A 17,456-nucleotide genomic window follows, 5' to 3' on the forward strand; every position below is an offset into this window, starting at 1 on the left:
AGAAATCCTTTTAACAATCTTATTTTCTACAAAAAAACATTTATTGTTATTATTATCGTTATTATTATTATTATTATTATTATTATTAATGTTGAAAAGAACTGAGAATATTTTTTTCAGGTTTTTTAGGGGGGATAAATTGAAAGAACAGCAATGATTGTTACATTTGTTACAGTTACATTTATTGGTACATTTATATTATTTACATCAAGCTTTTGAATGGTATAGTAGTGTATATTGTTATTGAAACTTCATAATATTTCACTTGATTATACATTTAGTCAGGAATTATAGTTTGGAAAAAGTCTTTGGAAAAAGTCTAACTAGTAAAATGTTTACACGTTATGTGAAAACTAGTACAAGTATATAAATCAATAAAAAGAGACTTACTCATGTTTATGATCTCTGCTGAATAAAGTGCTTCATTCTTTTTTCTGAGGAAATCCAAATCTCAAATCCTCAGCCACATCACATCTTTTTTGGGGTGATTATGTCTTATTCCTCTCATCGCGAAGCAAACAGTAAAATAATAAAAACTTGAAGAACAGTCTCGCTGCGTTGTCTTCTGTTGTGTGGGCGTATTCAAAAGCCGCGCGCTTCAGTAAAACATTTGAATCTCAAAAGCGCGCTCGGCGCGGGGGCGTGGTCGCATTAGAAGATAATGAAGTGAGACGTGAAAAACGGACATCGCGTTGTTTTCATATGGATTACTTTATCACAGAATATTTGTTTTCAGCAGCACTTGTTTAGTTTAAAAGTAGACATGTCAGGCTTTCTATAGATATCTCTCTCATGTCTCTTCGTTGAGTATTCACTGAGTTACAGTTCATTTTAATGACGCATTTGTATCTGAAGATCAGCGCAGACAAAGGCTGCAGACAGCACTCCTTGTTTGTTATCTTTATTTTATAAGTGCACAAAGTTTTGTTGTTATTATGTCTGTATACAAAAAAAAGTAGACCCTTTACAGATTCGATTGATGTATTGCACTTATCTGTACGATCAAAACTGAAAGTGTAATTTAAGTTCTTTTCGGGGTTATCAGGAGAAAATACCCCAAAACGCGTATACGCGTTAATCGACTCCAGAGGGTTAAAACCACCAAACTTTGTCTTAACTTGCTGTCCTTTTATTTATCGCCACTTACCATTAGTTTCCTGTTTGCATGGTTTTTTTGTTGTTGCAGCCAGAGAATGCATATCAAAGGTTCTCCCAAAGCCATCTAGCCCCCTCTACTGATCCCCAGAAAAGTGCAGCGGCGTCCAAACCAAAAAATGAGAAGAAAAGAAATTCCCTCTGACTCCCTTTGTCCTCTGTGTTAGAGAAAAGTAAATGTCCCCTCCCAGTAGGACACTTGACAATGCCATTAGCTGGAAGACAGGGGGATTACTGTCTTTCCACAGTGGCTTGACTGGCTTTTCATTAAGCACTTGAGGAGAAAGCTGTGATGCAGAATCGCTTTGTTGATCCAAACTGCTCCTCATCTCCTGTGCTCCTTTTGTACATCTCAAAAAGGGAGAGAAATTAGCACTGAAATATGCTCTGAACTTTGGTGACTCCTCACCAGGGGCACCTTTAAATGCCTCTAACTGCACGCTTGTGTTTCATCCGGCATGATAGGCCAGCTGTCTCAAAGTCTGAAATCAATCCAGTTTGAACTCTTCTACTGCATGTTGTGGCCCACACTGCTCTGTCTGTTGACTATTTCTCATGGTCGAGCATGTGGAATGTGGTACAGTAATAGCCTCCGACAGTGATGCAAATATAAGCATGTTCCGCCCGTGAAAATCTCCCTCATTAGATCCAAGATGTCAAGTAAATGGCGGTCAGAGCAAACACAGGCACAGATGTGTTTTAATCCTGTGGAGAGAAAAATCGGAGGCCTCATTCTCAGCTCTAATCCCTCTTCCAGATGTCCCCGAGTCACTCCTTCTCTCCCGCATCTTCATTTATCTTCACCTCTTTCTTTCTTTGATGTGCAGGTTCTTCAGGAGGAGACGGCGATTCCGGGTAGCGACCTGAACCTTATGTATCTGAGTTCGCGGGCAGCTGGCTACCGGCCAGTGCTCAAGGTGACCATGACCCAAGCCACTATCCCCTTTAACCTCATGAAGGTGCATCTGATGGTGGCAGTGGTGGGACGTCTCTTTCAGAAGTGGTTCCCCGCAGAACCCAACCTGTCCTACACCTTCATCTGGGATAAAACAGATGCATACAACCAAAGAGTTTATGGCCTATCAGAGGCTGTGGGTGAGTAAACACGCAGAGATCAGACTTTTCAATATTGAAAGCACAATTAAATGTGAAAACTTTTTTTTTTGTAAGATTCTGTTAATTGAGTGTAAATTGATGCAGCATCACACCTCTGGTGAAAAATTCAAAACATTCCAAAACTGCCTCACAATTAACAGCATTTTTTACATCTTTACTAATATTTAATATTAAATCAGCTAGTGTTGTTAAACTTATGAACAACCCCCTCACTATCACATACTGTTTTTCTAGATGCACAGAGTAGAGGAATGATATAATTACCCTCTTTAGAAAGCCTGAATTTGTTACATCCAAGAATGTAGATGTGCTTAATGGCCCGTGCCCCTATGACAGTTGCATTATGGGATGTCTCCTTAAATATACCTATGCAAATAGGAACTGTAAATGGAAAACAAAGCAGTTATGATTAAGGCCAACAATAGATTTTTTCACTGTGGCATTTTTTATGCTGACTGTATCCACTAAATCAAAACCACAGAGAACGACATGCCTCGTTCTGTTTTGAGAAAGGTCAAGGCGAATCTGTGGCTTTGTTTTCCACTTAAGCATTGAGAAAGACGGCCAGCTGCTGATGACAGTGCCTCAGTTTATTTTCAGCTGATGATGTGGCAGGCAGTAGGCCAGACTAAACTAGACATGCTTTTCAGCGCCTTACATAAACAAACTCACAAGATGTTGAACCACAAAAGACATGTTTTTTCACTAAGTCAGGAATGCATTCTGCCTTTACAAAGTGAACTGTGTAAAATTGTAAATAGTTTAGCTGGGTCTCACGAGTATTGATTGGCTTTCACCTTCTCATCAGGCTTTGCTTTGCCAATTGCATTAAGCAGGTAATTTTTTGCCCAACGAATAGCAGTGCTCTTATTGATTCTCTCTGGGGGACATAAGGTCGCTTTCTTAATGTGATCGGCTGAAAACAGTTATAAATTTAAAACGATTTGCACCTGGTGAAGCGCAGATCTGTTATGAGATTTACCAAATTTATGATAGCGACACTGCAGTGTTCATGCATGCTGCAGTAAAGATGAATTGTTATTGTGTAGGACATCTGATTAGGCCCTGGGAATGAGTGTGGTTTATCAACCCAGTGTTTATTTGATGATTTATCTGCATGCCACTTAGTGTGGTGTTTAGACTTAGTCTATATTGATTACTTTCTCATGCAGTTCTCAAGACGTCTGTATTTGATAGAATATTTATAAAATGTATTTGCATTCATGAATAACACCAATCTGTCTCTCTACAGTGTCTGTGGGATTTGAGTATGAGTCCTGTTTGGATCTGATCTTGTGGGAGAAAAGAACAGCCATCCTCCAAGGTTACGAACTTGATGCCTCAAACATGGGAGGATGGACCCTAGACACACACCACATTTTAGATGTTCAGAATGGTAAGCCCACTTCTGACCTTCTCTAATGAATAACACAAAAATATTGCACTCCTACACTGGGTTTAATATGCACAGCACCATAAGTCACATTGATCTTGGCAATCAGCTGAAATCATGTGTTTACCCACACACTATGAAATATCAATTAAAATACACTTGCGTTACCTCTCCTTCGCCATCTAGAAGTGTTCCATTATCTGCCTGTTAGAAGTTATTAACATGACACGGGTATAAAACCTTTAATAAGGAGTAAATGACTGCTCATTAGTGTCATTGCTTTTAAATGACACGGATGAAGTGTAGCTATAGAGGCACAGCGTTCTTTTTGTCAGAGATGGGCAGTATTTTAAACAAATATATTTAAAATACACATTTAATTACTTTTGAGTATTTTATCATTTGTATTTTGCTGGACAAAAAGAAATAACATGTAATCTGAAATTAAATACTTTGAAAGACAGTATATTGTATTTGAAATATTTAAAATACTTAATCAAGTAAGTCATTTTGCATCATATCATGACATCCTGTTGGATCCATAGATGGAGTCATAAAGGGTTAGTTCACCCAAAAATGAAAGTTCTGTTATTAATCACTCCTGTTAGACCTTTGTTCATCTTTGGAACATAAATGAAGATATTTTTGATGAAATCCGAGAGCTTTCTGTCCCTCTACAGTCAGCCATGCAACTTACATATTCAGGGTCTAGAATGGTAGGAAAGACATCAAGTAATCCATGTCTTTAAGTACATTATTAAAGGGTTACTCCACCGCAAAATGAAAATTTTGTCATTAATCACTTACCCCATGTCGTTCCAAACCAGTAAAAGCTTTGTTCATCTTCAGACCACAATTTAAGATATTTTGGATGAAAACAGGGAGGCTTAAGACTGTCCCATAGACTGCCAAATAAATAACCGTGTCAAGGTCCAGGAAAGTATGAAAAGCATCGTCAGAAAAGTCCATCTGCCATCAGTGATTCAACAGTAATGTTATGAAGCGACGAGAATACTTTTAGTACACGAAGAAAACAAAAATAACGACTTTATTCAACAATTCCTCTCCTCTGTGACTCTCCAAATCAGCGTAGCGCCATTTTGGCAATTCTGAGCAGTACACAGATGGCGTACGCTCTTCTGTGTCAGCAGCGCTGCACTGTTGCGCTGTTTGCTTTCAAACCAAAGCGTAAATACACGTAAACAATGTACCCTTGTGGCGCGGCTGATACAGAAGAGCTTAAGCGACCTGCGTACTGCTCATAATATTTTTCCAAACACATGTGGTGGTACTCTAGTGAACACTCACTCGTGTGCGTTGTGTTGACACGCAAGTCTTCAATCATGTGAACACAACGCAAATGCACTGGGATGCTCTCATGAACGTACAATGCAGATCAGAAATTTTGGTAAAGTTACTACATTACTATGGAATGTGTGCAAGAGCATGAGCAATAAATTGCTGGCCACAGTTCACTTAACAGCCATCGGTGTCGCTAAATAACAAAGGTTTCTGAATTCTAAATAGAGCCTTTTAACAGCTAAATATCAGCACTTTTAGGAGTTACTCTTTACTGTTGACTGTGAAATAGCACGTGTACTAGGCATCCTCTTGAGTAGGACTAGGTGGGATGACAATACAGTTTCGCAGGACTGCTTAATTTTTGACACGCTGATAAAGAAACGATAAAGGAAATGAAAAAATAAAGCAAAGACATGCTTGTAGGTATTCAAGTAAACAAAGTCGGTTGTGTCTTAAGTGAACATAAGAAATTAGACGAAATATGGATTAATATATTGGATATATTGTCTAGTGTTAGGGTTAAAGTATATGTTGCTCAAAAAGTATTTTGTATTTTAAATGAAAAACATTTGATGAGCAAGTATTTGTAATTCGTAACAATATACTTTTTCATGTATTTGTGCCCATCTCTGCTTATTGTCTCAGGCATGCCAGTGAAGAGACATTTGACATTTCCATGTGAGTGACCTTCACCCAGACGAAGCAGTCTGGAGAGCTCTCTACAGCAAACATTTATGGCCACGTGTCATTGGGGGAGACTGCCTCGATGAATTCTTAAGCAGTCTCTCATCCCTCATCTTGGCTTTAAAAGGTTGTCCCCATGTACCTTGCTTAAAGGTTGAACCTGTTTATCCTTGAGCCCTTTCATGGGGACATGATGAGCTGCTCTTAGTGCATAGTTTCCATAGCCTTGTAATTATACAGTAGTTCTCCTCACCTTTACGATGGTAAATGTCTGTTGTGAGCTCCTACTGAAGCTGAAACGTCTACCGTTTTGCTACCATTTTGAAATGCTTGGTCATTCTTAAGACAGTTGTTCACCGAAAAATTACATTTTGTCATCTTGTACTCATCTTCAATCTGTTCCAGGCCAGTATTATTTTCTTTCTTCCAGAAGATAATAGGATAAAGATCAACGGACCAACGTTTGTTAACGACTAAAAATCTTCCCCTCCAGTGCTCTTAAATATAATATGACAGGAGTTTGATCCGTGCTACTTTAGTTTATTTCAGAGCTTCAGCAGAGGGGAAGATTAGCAATAATTAGTAGCTTAAATTTTGATCTTTTATGGTATTTCTTCACGTGTCCTAGAAAATATATATATAGAGAGAGAGAGACAGAGAGAGCACAATGTTTTCACAGCAGTATGTGAGAACTGACAGAGAAAAAGAGCTGATTTTAGTCACTCATAAAGTGAGTGGAATCTCTGTTCCTCACTGGGACAGCCGCAGACAGTGATGGACAGCTGGGAGCTAGTGAATCCATGTGGGCAGGCCATAAATTACCCAATGAAGTGTGCCTCTGATGGAGGTATGTGAGCAGGCCCAGTCCAATATGATGATTATGGAAATGAACTCTCTGGACCAAAAGTGGGCATTGAGGAATTGTTCTAGTCAGTTTAACTAGATCTGAGAGGGAGTGTAATACAGATCATAGATACAAAGGATACAATCATTAATAAACAGTGGTGCACATATTTTTTTCAGCCTGGTTTTCTTATGAGAACCTGGAGATTTGGCTTGGTCCTCACACAGCGGCACATGTTGTGACCCATCAAATATAACTATAAAAAATAAATAAATAATTGTGATAAGATTATTGCACTTATTTTTTTTTAAATAAAATAATAAACTACATAATAAAGTGTGATAATACTATTTTATTTTAAAATAAAAAGGGAGTATTAACTACAAATACAATTGTTTTATAGTAAAAAAAATAAAAAAAAAATACTATTATTATTATTAATATAATTTAAAAATTAATTAATTTAAACCTTAATTATTATTAATAATAATAATTAAAAAATTTCATTCACAAACTTAAAAAAAACCAACAAGCTTTTATTTTGGTGGGTTGCCGACAAGTAAGTATACTGTATGCACTTCTGAGTTTAGCGCTGCTGATTTTTGTAGAGTGTCAGTGAATGAAATGTTATAGTTTTGTATTGTGCTTTGAAAATGTTAGCGGGTAGCCTAGATTTACATTTAACATTTAGCTAAAGATCATAAAGATTTATGCTTTCAGTTTGAATAGAGATCTTATACAGTAAAGTTTGTCGATCTAAAATGGTAATTGTGCATTAACAGCTGTCAACCATGTCGGTACGCAAACGCACGCTCTGAACTAATTTACACAGCACATTTCTTATTTTGGTTGCGCGAGCGGACATGCGGACCACTTATGTGCTCCCCAGTTAATATATCAACTTTAGGCCCTGTTCTCCATTTCTTCTGTCAGGGTTATCAGACTGTTGGTTTAAAAACAGAGTAAAATCAAATTAATTTAAACAAAATAAACAAACTATAATAAAAATAAAAATAAAAATAAAAGCAAAGGTTGAGAAGCTAACTGAGACAAAATAACCAACAAAAAGAAATGATTTGAGCAGTCAACAAAAACTCCTCACATCAGAATAATCTGACCTGTCTGTCTGTCTATGTGGGAGAACACATCCCACAGGCAATATGGCATGATGAGATGCCAGTGATATTTTCTTATACTGACACAAATAAATTTGCAGTGACGGCAAGGAAATAGCAGCATACTCTTTATTCTTTTAGAAACAATTAACTTTCATTTAACTTTTGTGCAATAGGCTTTCAATTTTATGAGTGCACAGGCATGTCATTGCTTTGCTTTGCTTTGTGTATTTAAAGGTTCTAACTCTGATGCAAGTTTTTTTGTAAACGTAATGCTGCATTTTCTTTGCATTCAGAGGTGGGGGGAAATGAGCCAACTAACTGGATGGCCATAAATTCAGCTGTAGTTGTCCAGGCCCTCTTTTGTTGTTGTTGGCATCTTGAGTGACACTAAGCCCTCTTTTACTTCACTGGCTGAGAGCCAGCTGTCCGTACAGATTCCAACCATCTTTCATCTCCTCTTCATGCCTGCTGCCTTCGCTCCATCCGTGACCCCCGTCTACCCACCAGCCCCTATACCTCCTGATCCCTAGCATATCCAACTGCCTGGTTAGTGCGGTGCCTGTCCCACCTAGAGTATCCCAGAATACACTGCTACAGGCCATTCAAGCTCTGTTGGATGTCATTGTTTCATGATTGTGGATCCTTAGATCCATAGTTCAAGCCCCATATTCAGTGCACTCCAATGAGTGTCTAAGTGTGTGTATTTCAGAGAGAGTCAGATTTCTAATAATAATAATTACTAATAATAATAATCATCATCATCATGATCTGTTGTTATTGTTAACTAAAACTATTTAAAGTCAATTAGTTAATTGGAATGCTAAAACAAAATATAAATAGATGAAAAACTAAGATTGAAAAAAAAATTGCTAAACTAAAAAATCATTAAAAATGACAAAAGCACATGATAAAAGCCTTAAAAACATAAAATTAAGCATGAAAATTATAAAAACACTAATTCAAAATATGAATACATTTTAAAATATTGTACAGTCATACCTCTGCAATTCACTCTGGCATGCTGGATATTAGCTTCTGGGCCAAATCCTGACTGATAGCGATCCATTCTTGCTTCATTAGTTCTCGGAGTTGATCACAATTTGTGGGCTTCTGCTTGTCCTCTTGCCTTTTGAGGACTGACAACAGGTTCAGTCTGTCCTTGACGTTTTTATTGGAGAGAAGTGGTTACTTTGCTGCCCTTCTTGACACCAGGCCGTTGTCCAAAAACCTTGGCCTCACTGTGTGTGCAGATGCTCTCACACAAACCTCATTCCTGAGCAAGCTCTGCACTGGTGCTGACACGATTCCGTAGCTGACTCCTCAGGAGGAGACCGTCCTGGTGCTTGCTGGACACTCTGGGAAGTCCTTAAGACTTCTTCACTGCAGTTGAACCTCTCTCCTTGAAGTTTTTGATGATCTGGTAAATGGTTCTTTCAGGTGCAATATTCTTTGAAGCAATTTCCTTGCATGTGAGACCATTTTGATGCAAAGTGATGATGGCTGCACGTGTTTCTTTGGAGGTAACCATTATGAACAAGAACACAATGATTGGAAGCACTTCTTTCCTCCTTTTATAGCAATCAGTCTGATCTTTCAATCTAATTAGTATGATAGTGATTTCATTTTGTGCCAGGATCAAAAAACAGTGAAATTTGTTTGTTTGTGAAAAGTTAATTTTTTGGCCAATGAAGCTTTTAGCAATTATTTAAAACGCATCTGATCACTCTAGACAATAATCTAGAAACAGTGTGAATGAACACCACAACAGCTTAAGCAGCAAACTTTGCAAAACACAAAATGTATGTCACTGCCAAAACTTTTGGCCATAACTGTAATACTAATTCTAAAACAATAATAATAATGCTGTTGTTGCCATTATAGCATTTTAGGTAAACACTTTTTTTTTTTAGGTAAACACCCTGTACAGTATTTAGTACAAGGAGGCTCTGTCTCCCATCACTCTTTCAGAGAAGCACAATGCCAGTTGAGACCACTTATTACTGTCAGTAGTCTCAAAATGGCTGCAATGGCCTAATAGAAATTAATAGTAGCTATCCAGGTCCATAAATGTTGAACGTTTAGTGTGTGCGGTGAGGGAGCTACAACATATGTAATTGTAAGTGTCCAACTGAAATGTGTGCAGCTCCAAGCTTTATACCTGAGAGTCATTCAATGTAGCTATATTCTTGTCTAGTTATACTGAAAGGAACAGAGTAATAAGACCTACAGTAATGTCCTCTGGGGTTTGGTTAAGTGTAGGAGTGTTTGTTAGCATTAGCTTCCCGTCTCTGGTGACCTCACCCTGTCACCACACTCTTCATGCTGTCTCATGGGGAAAACACATGCATGCTTACATCCAGACAACGCCCAGCCACAAACTAAAACACACACTTTTTTACTGTACTATTTTACCGTCCTCCATCTGTTCAGATTCACAGCCTTTTCCAAAACCTGAGAAACTAACTTAATTTACAGTCAGCCGCTCATTATCACAAAATAAACCAAGACAGGTTGTTTAGGACCCGACAGGCAGGGGCGCATTAACACATGGGCTTCAACAGGCTGAAGCCCAGGGGCCTACACTTGGGAGGGGCCTACTGGCTGCAGGTAAATTATATTTTTCGAATAATCATTTGTATATATGGAAGTTTGCAGCAGTGAAAATAGCACTCTGTAAACAAACTCACAAACCCATCAGCGACACCCTGCTTGTAGTTTATGTATTGAGTGGTTCAGTATAGGTTTCCGCCACAGAGTTATAGTTGGTATGTTCCACCAATATACTGTGAGTGGAATGCAGAATGTCCTAGTATGCAGAAGAAGCCTAGCATGAGAGCTATTCTGTGTACGTCTTTATGCTATGATTTAATTAGCACGGCATATTTCTAAATTAAAATGCAGTTACTAACCACCAAAAATAGCCCACATTTATGCCAACTTGCCAAGTGATAGTTTCCATCTACTAATGATGAATAATGAATATTTGTGTAATTTATGATGTTTAAATCATACCTGTAAATCATACCTTTGATGGCATTTTCTTTCCATATTGCCTACGTATAATGCCTATATTAATGTGGAGACAGATTAGCCTCAAAAATAATACATTTACAAAACAAAATTCATAAATGAACAGCACAATTGACATTTACAAAATCGGATTCGTAAATTCAAAACACAATTCCTAAATACACTAGTAAAAGCATAAAAAAATCCCCAAATGCTCACACAAATGCATCTTACCTAAATAAATTTAAAATGTTTGCACAGATATCTATATATCAAGTTCTTGAATTAATTTCCATCACACATTTATGAATGATGTTACATGTATTTATTGATCGCTGAATCTGATTTGCAAATTGTCACATGTGCGTAGACTGCTTTGAATTTGTGTGTGGTATTTTTAGGGCAACTTCCTGACAGGTTAAGATTCATAAATATTTTTTGGAGGATGTTCCGTTCAGCCAATGGTGATGAGCTTTTAATCCACCAATCAAAACACTCCTTACTGAACAGACTCAAGAAGCTCAATGCTGCACTTGTACTGTGCATTGTTCCATGATCAGGTCGTTAATGTAAAGACATTTTAATGGGTACTCTTTTTTTTTTTTTTTATAGCACCTGATTACAATTCATACAAAATCACATTATGATTATATTGTTCACACAAAATACAACTACCCGGTTAGCCCGCTGTCTTATACGCCAAATTTGCACATACCCTGTTCTGTAATGTTATTAAATAAGTATTAAATGTCCAGATATTCCATTAAATAACAACAATTATGTAATGTGTTCTGTAATGTAATGTAATGTTTAAACAATCAGATTTTGTAAATGGAAATTGTGCTGTGCATTTATGAATTTTGTTTTGTAAATGTACCATTTTTGAGGCTGATCTGGCTCCATAATAATGTACTGTTCACTTTATGTAAAGGCTATAATTCTGCTGCTCCACAAGCGCCACCTTCTGGCAAAGAGTGAATTTGCATATTCACATGTATTCATATTTAAAGCAGAACAGTGTTGTAAATGTTAACTGGCATGTCAACAAGAAAAAATCTCAATTCAACATAAATAATTGTCAGGAAGCTAAATTAAAAATAAATAACAAAAATATAGGGTAGTGGGGCTTTCCGTAATGCTGTAGCCCAGGGTCCTCTGGTTATCTTAAGTGAAAAAAAAAGTGACGTGACATACAGCCAAGTATGGTGACCCATACTCAGAATTCATGCTCTGCATTTAACCCATCCAAAGTGCACACATACACCGTTAATACACACACACACACCGTGAACACACACCCGGAGCAGTGGGCAGCCATTTATGCTGCGGCGCCCAGGTAGCAGTTGGGGTTTCGGTGCCTTGCTCAAGGGCACCTCAGTCATGCTATTGCTGGCCCGAGACTCGAACCCACAACCTTAGGGTTAGAAGTTAAACTCTCTAACCACTAAGCCACGACTTCCCCTAAGGTGCCCCTGTCGACAGGAAGCTGTGTAGGAAAACTTTGCCAGTTATGCGGTTTACTGATCATTATACAAAAGTATTTGGCCGCACAATTTGGTGATTGAATAATCAAAATCAAGTACTCCAGAGAGCTGTGTTATAAATATTTATACAGTATTTGCACTGGCATATAGACTGGAGATGATTTTATATTACCACTCAATTGGACAAACTCAAAGGCCAAAGGCCCTGTCTCAAATGCCTCACTTGATGTAAATTTGCACTGGTTGTCTCCTGTCCATGAAATCCACAAGATTGTAAGGTGTCCCATTTGTTTTTTAGACTTCAGAAAGGTGCTCATGAGTGCCCATTAGCAGCTATTATATGCTCAGTGTGGTTGAGGACTGCAGGATCTCTCATACAGCAAATGTAGTATTTTTACATTTATTACATTTCCATATATGAAATATATTGCCATATGAAGTATATATGACATATATCAAAACAGATATGTGCATATAACAATATATAACATTTGTAACAGTTTCATAGATTAACATATATATCTAGCCAATACAAATATGCTGGTTTATGTATAATATAATAATGCATATATAATACATTTTTGGACATGTACATGTATATCCATCCTAAAACCCATCAGTAAATGTTGATCTTATATCAAAGTAAATATAAGTAGATATAAAAGATAGACTTTTTTGCCCCTTTGCCTCTTGTGGTAGGAGAGTATAGACAGACAGGAAGTGAAGAGAGGGGATGGGATTGGGAACGGTCACCCGGAGCACAACCACACTTCATGTTGAAATACTGCTCCAACAATAGACATGTATTTAAAACATTTATTACAAAAACATATATAAACACACAGATTTTTGTATATATGGTTGCTACACATAATACCATATAAAAATCATCATAAAGTCATTATTAATACAAGTTTTAGTGTGGAGTTTTTATCTATTATCTTACTAACGTATATCTTAATTTACCCAGAGAATGTACATTTATGAAAATGTATTTACTTATTTATTATTAAAATTTAGGTAACTTATGACAATATCACTCTTGATATAGGCCGATATATTTGTCATTTATTAAATTCCTGTATCCAATCTTACTGTTCATGCATCATAGTGGTTAGTTAGTCTTTAATTTATTAGTCATCTCCTATGAAGATTCTCAAGCAGGGTCTCAACAGAGTGTCTCAGTGCAGTTATTATTTTTTTCTTGTTCTTCTTCTTTTACGGTAATGCCAAGCACCCTCCCTTTCTCCCTCCCTCTGTCTTGACCTATGGGCTCTGATAAAGCTTGGGGGGGGGGGGTGTTCAACTCTGAATGTCCTCATACCACAGCGAGCAGAGACTACAGTCAGGCGTGCTATCTTAAAGAGTTCATTCACAGAATCCCCTTGCTTATGGAGAGCACTCCAACTTTCACAACCACCTGCTGCCTTAATGCGCATATATGTATATATATATATATATATATATATATATATATATATATATATATATATATATATATATATTTGTATGTTCCACTCTAACCTTCTGTACCACACGCATATACACATACACATGAAAGCATTTTGACTCCATCTTTCCATCCCTTTCAGTCTCTTTTTCATTTTTTACCTGAAGGCCGCTGTACCCACGTCTTCCTCTCACCTCACACACACAAGTGCACACATACTCCGACACAGCAAATTCAGCCATGCTAGACTTTACTGCCCTTTCTAAATCCCATTGAGTTCAGCTTTAGTCATGTGCAGGCATGTAATGCAACTTTGAATCTGGCTGCATGAGCCAAGCGCTCCTCGCTCTCTGATGTGGACCACCACAGCCTGCGGGGCTTACCTGCATCTTCTCTCACTCTTTCTCACCATCTCACCCTCTGATTCCTTTCATCTGCCCTTATCAGCCTCCGTCAGTGCTCAGCCACTGTACCTCCCCTCCTTGCACCTAACAGCAGGAGGTCAGGGAGAGAGATTCAGACACCTCTCTTAGGGACTGCAATTACTTCCAGTCAGGAAATCTTCAAAGACAGAGTGTGTGATTGAGGGAAAGCATGTTCGCAGATTTGCTCCTTGTTTTTTTCTGCTGTGCTGCATGTGTGCTTCAGACACACTCTGGACCAAGAAAAAAAATTGCAACCCTTGCTTATTACTAGTTTTGTCCTGACTCCAAACACACTGTTTTCCCATTATTCAAATTGACTTTGGACCTGTCGGGAAGAAGTTACTTCATGAAATATTAATGAAAAAAAACGGCAGAGAGATGTGAGAAATGAACACACAGGAGAGGCAAAATGATTAAATTAAATTGATTTTGGTAATACTCGATGACCACTAATCGCACTCTCTCTACACATACACACCCTCACGCACTTCATGCGGCTCCGCAAAGATTTATGGCTGCTTTTCCATACAGCTTTTATATATTTTTCAAATTAGCTGACACAGTGGCTATGACTGCGAAGATAAACAAATCCTTTGAGAAATGATGTATTGCTTCAAAATACCAAAGGCCCAGAATCAAAAGTTCAGAAAACCAATACATAAAGTACTTTCATATATATAAACAGTGTGACACAGTTTCAGTCTAATACAATTCTTATTTAAATATATCTCGCAAATATTTGCAGTGTTATCAGATTCTAACAAAAGAGAGGAAAAAATAAGCATTGTCTGAAGACAGAGAGATTGAAGGAGAGTTGTTGAGACAAAAGAAATGGAGTAGAAGACAAGACATTAAATGGTATGCTTAGAGAAGGAAAAGGAGGCATTGACAGATGATTTATGAGGCGTAAATGGAAGAAAATCGAGTAGACTACAGCTCCAGCTCCATAATCTCATCCAGTTTCTGACCCAGCATAAACACAGCAGCTATAAACTCCAGTTCAGCCTTTTTTTGACAAATCACTGCTTTCCACTCATAACCTGATTTTTATATAAACACACGTCATGCATATCAAAGAAACATGTACACACAATCATTATGAGCTGAGGGCTGTCTCTCTGCATGCCTGAATGAATAATCCAGCACGTCCCACATCGTGTGCCATTCTCAATTTGGGGGCCATCATAATCTATATATACTGTATGTAATTTAAGACATTCATTGTTGTGCATGTGGGTGTACGTACAGTACATCCGCTCGCACTATTATTTCCAAGCCCTCGTATGGCAGATCAAACAGGTGTGGTGTGTTTTATTACTGTAATGCGACCGAAGTCATTTGTGTGAAAGAGCGACCAGTACGCATGGCTCCGATTAGCCTTTGAAAATGTGTTTTTGTATACATGTGTCTGTGTGTGTGTGTATATTTGAAGAGACCTCCCTTGGAGAAGCATGGTTTGAAGTCAGAATCGTGGGTCTCTCCCAGGGCCAACGAGCCTCCCTTGTCCAATTTGTCTTTGTTAGTGGAGCATCGCTACAGAGTAGCCTAAAAGTACTTCAGAAAGCAGCCTGCCATCTACGTACCTCCATCCCTCTCACTCTTCCGGCCAATCCCTCTCTCAATGGCTTAATCGATAGTGGGTGGTTGATCAGAGGAGGAGGTATATTGAGATTTATGAGGACGTTTAGACCACGATGCGACTGCTGTGTGGACCGGTGCCCAAGCACACCCGAGAGGGGGCTTAAGATGGCGTCATTGATCTCACTCATAATTAGCGCACATAGGAGCTAGATGCAGAATTCCAGCATGTTGCCCGATGTGAATAATTTAGCGAGCACAGCATGAAGTCATCCTTTGAAGTGCAGCTTTGAAGAACCCCCCCCCACCCCAGTCTCAAACACCCCGCCGTTTTCAAAGCAACTCTCAAAAAAACAGCTAACTGTGTTCGCTTTCAGAAAGCATTCTATTGACTTGGACACTTGAGTTCACCTGCACACTTTGACTTGATGTGTGTAAGAAGACTTCCTTTAACTCTGTCTTTGGTCCTGTCCAACACTCTTGCCCTGTTCCAAAACAGAGAGCTGAATACACAGGCATCACAGACAGACTCCCAAGATGGCAAGAGAAATAATAATTAGAAATAAATGTATATTTCATTCACTGAGATGTATTGTGTATTTTCATGCTTCAAACTATATTGAAACCAGTTGAGTCAAGTGTCTCCAGTGCATAGTGCTATTTGTGTGGCACACATTCATTGTTGTGCATGTAGGTGTATGTATATCCTTTCGCGTTTCATCGCAAGCCCATGAATGGCAGATCAAACAGGTGTGGTGTGGGTTTCATTACTGTAATACGGCAATGTTTGCTTGAGTTTAGCAGAGTCTCTCCAGTGCATAGTGCTATTTATGTGGCATATAAGTTGTTGCCAATGTACAGCATTCCAGATCGGACACTTCTGAGGTTCCGTGACGGTTCAGATGTAGGCAGCATCGTTTTGGAACACAACTTCTCTCTCTCCTTCTGGGTGGAGGGCTTGTGCTAAGAAGGCGGTAGGAAGTTAGTCTAGTTCACGGTTGACGGGACACTTGTGGTGGACTCTAATTTAAGCACTTACAGTAGATGATAACGGTTTGTGGTGGCACATGTGATTTCTTCTCCGTCTACGAATTGCTTGTCTCTCCCTGATGCCCTCCATCTCCATTCTCCCTCTTTCTGGCTTGTTTGCTTTCTTTATGGGAAACAAGAGCCAGCAACACCATTAAATTCAGCATACTATATGAAATTCTGAGGCCTAGCTTAGCAGGTGTCATGTATCTTCAGCTCTTTTTGCTGGTTCTTGCCATTTAATGTGATTTGTGTGCTTCTGGTAAGAATATAAACGTGATTATAAACTCTACCTGACACTGGGAGTATGGAATATTTTATCTTTTTCATTTTAACATTTTCCAATCACATATTCCTTATTTCTGGGCTTTCATAAGTGTTTTAAATTTCTTGTGGGGTAGTTTATCTTGTTTTTAAGGATGCCCTGCTTTCCGTTTGCTAAATGAACTGTAGTGCTGTGTTACATTTATGAAGTATTGACCTGCTCAAATGAATGGAGAAACATGCTGAAGCAACATGCTCTTTTAACACAATTTACATTTCAAAACTAGCTGTTAAAATGTTATGTTTCTTCTATCATTAAAGCAGGTAGCTATTCAATAGCTTGTAAATTCTCTATTGACCATAGCTGCACATTTATTAGAAATTCAAAGGTCTGCTGATTCATATCAAAGTTAAATTTTTAAAAAATTATAATGTTACATAGACTCGACTATTTGGAAGGTGTTTTTATTAGAACCTATTAGTGGCGAGTTAGATGTTAACAGACATCCCCATTTACCAAATGTGAATGTGCCAGTGAGCACGTCTGCGCTGATGCTTTTCCTGGTGCCCCATTGATCCTAACAAGCATTAAAAAAAGATCAAAA

The 17,456-nt window shown here is 38.2% G+C and overlaps 1 protein-coding gene across 15 annotated transcripts in view; it reads left to right on the top strand.

The window, feature by feature from the left end:
* The window catches only part of LOC109087255 (teneurin-3), a 489,736-nt gene that overhangs the window by 451,639 nt on the left and 20,641 nt on the right, over positions 1–17,456 (top strand). For all 15 annotated transcript variants that reach the window (XM_042758649.1, XM_042758644.1, XM_042758654.1 and 12 more), the window contains 2 exons: positions 1,983–2,250; positions 3,524–3,667. In XM_042758649.1, coding sequence (XP_042614583.1) covers positions 1,983–2,250; positions 3,524–3,667 — 412 coding nt within the window. The remainder of the gene's footprint in view (positions 1–1,982; positions 2,251–3,523; positions 3,668–17,456) is intronic.

This window comes from Cyprinus carpio, chromosome A1 (genome assembly GCF_018340385.1).
Source record: "Cyprinus carpio isolate SPL01 chromosome A1, ASM1834038v1, whole genome shotgun sequence".
Classification (NCBI taxonomy): domain Eukaryota; kingdom Metazoa; phylum Chordata; class Actinopteri; order Cypriniformes; family Cyprinidae; genus Cyprinus; species Cyprinus carpio.